General features: G+C 46.2%; 1 protein-coding gene across 2 annotated transcripts in view; it reads right to left on the reverse strand.

The window, feature by feature from the left end:
• The window catches only part of jag2a (jagged canonical Notch ligand 2a), a 31,258-nt gene that overhangs the window by 18,120 nt on the left and 5,638 nt on the right, over positions 1 to 7,500 (reverse strand). For both annotated transcript variants that reach the window (XM_058385751.1, XM_058385752.1), the window contains exon 3: positions 2,571 to 2,628. In XM_058385751.1, coding sequence (XP_058241734.1) covers positions 2,571 to 2,628 — 58 coding nt within the window. The remainder of the gene's footprint in view (positions 1 to 2,570; positions 2,629 to 7,500) is intronic.

Below are 7,500 nucleotides of genomic sequence, written 5' to 3' on the forward strand. Positions count from 1 at the left end.
CAAAGTGTGTTGTTTCTGAGCTAGCATGGTGAGCGGATCGCGCGGGGCTAGTCTGCTGGTATTCTGTGTACATTCCCCCTGAGAGGCTGCTGTGTAAATCCTCCATTAATCCCCTGTTGGTGGTGTTGTTGTGAATATTTGTATGACTGGACGCAGGCCAGCGCTACGCCCTTCCACAACAACACGGCTCTCGAGGAAGAGGAGGAATTCTCCGGTCCAGAGCACCCGAGCGTGTTTACGGCTCCGGCACAAGAGAGAGAGAGAGAGAGAGAGAGAGAGAGAAAGAGAGAAAGAGCGCAGGGCGACTCGGGGGAGAAACGGAGGAAAAGAGAGAAGATGAAAACCCCAGGCGGCGGCGGGCTGAGGGAGCTGGATAACGGCGGCGGCCCGTGGCCTTTCCTGCTTTTCTCAAAGCTCTGAAACTCTCGCTTTCTGTCTCTATCTCAGGAAGCAGAACTCTCTCCAGTCTCAGACTGTCCGGGAGCCAGACAGGAAATAATACAGGGGATTGATGCGGAAGGGCGAGAAGGGGAAACTCTCTCCATCGTCTCCGTCTCTCTCTCTCTCTCTCTCTTTCCGTCTCTCTCTCTGTCACTCTGTCTCTCTCTCTCTCTCTCTCCTTCTCTCTATCTCTCTGTCACTCTCTGTCTCTCTCTCCATCTCTCTCTCTTTCCATCTCTCTCTCTGTCATTCTCTGTCTAAGTCTCTCTCTCTCCTCTCTGTCTCCATCTCTCTATCTCTGTCTCTGTCTCTTTCTTTCTCTCTAGTCTCTCTGTCTCTGTCTGTCTCTGTCTCTCTCTCTCTCTCTCTCTCTCTCTCTCTCTCACTATCACTCTCTCTCTCTTTCTCTCTATCACTCTCACTCTCTCTCTGTCTATCTTTCTCTCTCTCTCTCCCCATTCCAAGATGCCGTGACCTTTGTACCATTTCCAGTTAATAAAACTTCCCTGGACGCTTCCTGTTTTCTGCTGCTCCTCCGCTGTCTTGGACACGACCTCCCCAATAAATGTCTGAAAACAACGTTTAATAATTGACGGAAAATATTACTTTTACTCAAAGCATGTGACCAAGTGTGTAAGGAGTGTAATTATTATTAACATCTAAACTGAAGAGCAGACCAATCCCTGAGCACCTGCTGATCTTCTCCTCATTCTCAGAAGAGACGTGGAATAAAATGATAGACTGTAATCTTTAGAAAAACTATAAAACTATATAAACTATATATATATAAAGTGTCTCTCTTTCTCTCTGTCAATCTCTCTCTGTCTGTCTCTCTCTATCTCTCTCTCTTTCTCTCTCTCTCTCTTTCTCACACACACACACACACACACACACACACTTACATTCTCACTTTCTCCCTACATGGTCACAGGATTTGAGAAATAGAACAAAACGCTTTGGCACACTGTCCTCATTTCAGCCTAAAAAAAGGAGTTAGCGTGCTGTTTCCCGTCAAGCGTGTCATCGCCTCTTTTTGCCTTTCTTTTCTCGCTCTCTATCTGCACTTAGGAAAAAAAAAACGAAAGGGACGTTACACTCATCACCTAATTCGTTTTCCAAGCAATTAGTTATAAAAATACAGACCAATCATTCCGGCTGTCTAAAGTGAAGGAGACAATTACGGCCTGTTACCGGGGAGAGATCCAGGGAGGGGGGGTGGGGGGGCATGAGTGTATTTCTGAAAGACTCTGTGTGTGTGTGTGCATGTATTTTCAGGCCCGCTAATCTCCTCGACACGCACCCACTCCCTTACACACACACACACACACACACGTAAATGGGAGTGGTCACGATCAACAGGTGAGAGGAGTGAAGCCGCAGTGAATCTGCAGCACACACCGTTACAGGAAAACAATCAACACCTTCCAACTTCTGACCAGCCAGGACTCGGGAACCTGCAGTTTCACACGCATGGTCAGAAGAGGAAGGTGTTGATTGTTTTCCTGTAACGGCGTGTGCTGTTGCTTACTCCAGAAGGTGTTAATTAATTTTCTATAACTGCAGCTCGAACACTGCTATATAAACTTGTCTGTTTTGTGTCACTCAGGTTTGTGGTGGCTCTACTTTTATAAACGTAACTATAAACGGACAAAAATTACGATGCGGCACTCTTCAAATAATACACACACACACTTCATGGAGTTCTCCATTTAATAAGATAACTAGCTCATGTCAAAGCCTTGGGTAAAATTGTGTGTGTGTGTGTGTGTGTATGTATGGCATGCATCAGCATTGCAGCTGTCCATGCTATCACAATCACACACACACACACACACACACACCAGTGGAAAATAACGGCAGCCAACGGTAATTAATAGCTTAACCAGGCGATGCTCTCATCGGGTTAATGTACACACACACACACACAGACAAACAAAAGCATGAGGTCCTTAGCGTATTAGTTTATAAACAGGTAATAAAGCTGTTATAGCTGTTGACTTAATGACGATTATCTTCAATAAATGACTGAAATCGTTGTCAAGCTGCTGTGGTGTGAGAGGAATAAAACCAATGCTGATTATTTTCCCAGCACCTGTGTGTGTGTGTGTGTGTGTGTGTGAGAGACTTACTGTCAGCAATGCTGACGGTGCTGTTGTCCCATGCCTCCAGGATGAGTGTGTAAGCTCGCTAGGGGGGAAGAGAAGAGAGAGGGAAAAAAAGGTCAGTACACACAGTTCTCACACACACACACACGTTTTTTAAATAAAGTTGTCCTGAGACCACATTTAGTTTCTCACTGAGCCATATCAAGCAAGTAAACACACACACACACACACACACATGTAGGCACATGCAGACCCAAATACAAACACTGTGTGTGTGTGTGTGTGTGTGTGTGTGTGTGTGTGAATCATAACAGTGTGAATATGAGAATAAGCTGATTCCCACGCTTTGGTGACTGATTAGCTCAGTAATAAACCAGATGATCGGTGAGAAACTGTGTGTGTGTGTGTGTGTGTGAGAGAGAGAGAGAGAGAAACAGAGGTCAGGTTCTCAAGAACACAACAGCAAGCTTCAGGACACTGTGCTCACTGGTGTGTGTGTGTGTGTGTGAGTGTGTGTGTGTGTATGTTTGTGTGTGTGTGTGTTACTATAATTTGTAAACACAAACCACGCAGCTGAACACTACCGCGTTACGGGAGCTGCCATCTTAGCGGGAAGTGATGCGATCGACTCGAGAGCCACGATTCGGTATCCTCTTTACAAACAGGAAATCAGGTCGCTGGAGACTCCTTCCCTAAACGTGAAATAAACGTCTCCTTACGGAAAACATCTTTCCATACTGAGGACACGTTTTATCTTGTTACCATAGAAACGATAATGTGTTAGAGACGAGCGCATTGATATACAGGGCTGTGATTAGAAGAGTCCAGAATCCAACATAGCTGTGGGATGAAGGTGGGAAACAGTGTGAGGGAAGGAACACACACCAGAGTATATACCAGTATACACACCAGCACACAACAGTATACACCAGTATACACCAAAACACACCAGCACACAACAGTATACACCAGTATACACCAGTACACACACCAGCACACAACAGTATACACCAGTATACACCAGTACAGAGTATATACCAGTATACACACTAGCACACAACAGTATACACCAGTATACACCAGTACACACACCAGCACACACCAGTATACACCAGTACACACACCAGCACACACCAGTATACACCAGTACACACACCAGCACACACCAGTATACACCAGTACACACACCAGCACACAAGAGTATATACCAGTATACACCAGTATACACCAGTATACACCAAAACACACCAGCACACAACAGTAAACACCAGTATACACCAGTACACACACCAGCACACACCAGTATACACCAGTACACACACCAGCACACAACAGTATACACCAGTACACACACCAGCACACACCAGTATACACCAGTACACACACCAGCACACAACAGTATACACCAGTACACACACCAGCACACAAGAGTATATACCAGTATACACCAGTATACACCAAAACACACCAGCACACAACAGTAAACACCAGTATACACCAGTACACACACCAGTACACACCAGTATACACCAGTATACACCAGTACACATACCAGCACACACCAGCACACAACAGTATACACCAGTACACACACCAGCACAAACCAGCATTAACCAGCACACAACAGTATACACCAGTGCACACCAGTACAAACCAGTATACACCAGTGCACACCAACACACACTTGCACACACCAACACACACCAGTATTCACCAGCACACACCAGCCACACCAGTATACAACAGCAGACACCAGTATACACCAGCACACACCAGCCACACCAGTATACACCAGCAGACACCAGTATACACCAATACACACACCAGTATATACCAGCACACACCAGTACACACACCAGCACACACCAGTATACACCAGCACACACCAGTATACACCAGCACACACCAGTATACACCAACACACACCAGTATACACTAGCACACACCAGTACTCACCAGCACACGCCAGTACACACCAGTATAGACTAGCACACACCAGTATACACTAGCACACACCAGTATACAACAGTAAACACCAGTACACACACCAGTATACACCAGCACACACCAGTATATATCAGCACAAACCAGTATACACCAGCATACACTAGTACACACACCAGTACACACCAGTATACACCAACACACACCAATATACACAAGTACACACACCAGCACACACCAGTATACACCAGCACACACCAGTACACACACCAGCACACACCAGAATACACCAGCACACACCAACACACACCAGTACACAATAGTATTCACCAGTACACACCAGCATTAACCAACACACACCAGCACACACCAAAACATACCAGCACACACCAGCAAACACCAGTATACATCAGCACACACCAACACACACCAGTACACACACAGTATACACCAGCACACAACAGTAAACACCAGTATACACCAGCAAACACCAGTATACATCAGCACACACCAACACACACCAGTACACACACAGTATACACCAACACACACCAGCACACACCAGTATACACCAGCAAACACCAGTATACATCAGCACACACCAACACACACCAGTACACACACAGTATACACCAGCACACAACAGTAAACACCAGCAAACACCAGTATACATCAGCACACACCAACACACACCAGTACACACACAGTATACACCAGCACACACCAGTAAACACCAACACACACCAAAACATACCAGCACACACCAGCAAACACCAGTACACACACCAGCACTCACCAGCAAACACAAAGTATACACCAGCACACACCAGCAAACACAAAGTATACACCAGCACACACCAGCAAACACCAGTATACACCAGCACACACCAGCAAACACAAAGTATACACCAGCACACACCAACCAACACCAGTATACACCAGCACACACCAACACACACCAGTATACACCACTATACACCAGCACACACCAGTAAACACCAGCACACACCAGTAAACACCAGCATACACCAGCACACACCAGTATACACCAGCACACACCAACACACACCAGTATACACCACTATACACCAGCACACACCAGTATACACCAGTGCACACCAGTACACACCAGTATACACCAGCACAAACCAGTACAAATACCAGCATACAACAGTACACAACAACACACACCAGCACACACCAGCAAACACCAGTATACACCAGCACACACCAACACACACCAGTATACACCACTATACACCAGCACACACCAGTATACACCAGTGCACACCAGTAAACACCAGCACACACCAGTATACACCAGCACAAACCAGTACAAATACCAGCACACAACAGTATACACCAACACACACCAGCACACACCAGTATACACCAGCAAACACCAGTATACACCAGCACACACCAACACACACCAGTATACACCAGCAAACACCAGTATACACCAGCACACACCAACACACACCAGTATACACCAGCACACACCAGTATACACCAGCAAACACCAGTATACACCAGCACACACAAACACACACCAGTATACACCACTATACACCAGCACGCACCAGCACACACCAGCAAACACCAGTATACACCAGCACACACCAGCACACACCAACACACACCAGTATACACCACTATACACCAGCACACACCAGTATACACCAGCACACACCAGTACACAAAAGTATTCACCAGTACACACCAGTATACACCAGCACATACCAGTATACACCAGCAAACACCAGCATACAACAGCACACACCAGTATACACCAGCACACACCACAACATACCAGTACACACCAGCAAACACCAGTACACACACCAAAACATACCAGCACATACCAGCAAACACCAGTATACACCAGCACACACCAACATACACCAGTATACACCACTATACACTAGTACACACTAGTACACACCAGCATTAACCAGCACACCCCAGTATACATCAGTATACAACAGTATTCACCAGTACACACCAGCATTAACCAGCACACACCAGTACACACCAGCACAAACCAGTATACAATAGCACACAACAGTATACACCAGCAAACACCAGCACACACCAACACACACCAGTATACACCAGCACACACCAACACACACCAGTATACAACGGTATACACCAGCACACACAAGTATACACCAGTATACACCAGCACACACCAACACACACCAGTATACACCAGCACACACCAACACACACCAGTATACACCAGTATACACCAGCACACACAAGTATACACCAGTATACACCAGTATACACCAGCACACACCAGCACACAACAGTATACACCAGTATGTACCAGTATACATTAGCACACACCAGCATTAACCAGCACACACCAGCACACACCAGTATACACCAGCAGAAACCAGTATACACACCAGTATACACCAGCACAAACTAGTATACACACCAGTATACACCAGCACACACCAGTATACACCAGCACAAACCAGTATACACCAGCACACACCAGTATACACCAGCACAAACCAGTATACACCAGCACACACCAGTATACACCAGCACAAACCAGTATACACCAGCACACACCAGTATACACCAGCACAAACCAGTATACACCAGCACAAACCAGTATACACCAGCACAAACCAGTATACACCAGCACACACCAGTATACACCAGCACACACCAGTATACACCAGCACAAACCAGTATACACCAGCACACACCAGTATACACCAGCACAAACCAGTATACACCAGCACAAACCAGTATACACCAGCACACACCAGTATACACCAGCACAAACCAGTATACACCAGCACAAACCAGTATAGAGCAGCACACAACAGTATACACCAGCACACACCAGTATACACCAGCACACACCAGTATACACCAGCACAAACCAGTATACACACCAGTATACACCAGCACACACCAGTATACACACCAGTATACACACCAGTATACACCAGCACAAACCAGTATAAATCAGCACAAACCAGTA

The sequence above is a fragment of the Hemibagrus wyckioides genome, linkage group LG03 (genome assembly GCF_019097595.1).
Source record: "Hemibagrus wyckioides isolate EC202008001 linkage group LG03, SWU_Hwy_1.0, whole genome shotgun sequence".
In the NCBI taxonomy this organism is placed as follows: Eukaryota; Metazoa; Chordata; class Actinopteri; order Siluriformes; family Bagridae; genus Hemibagrus; species Hemibagrus wyckioides.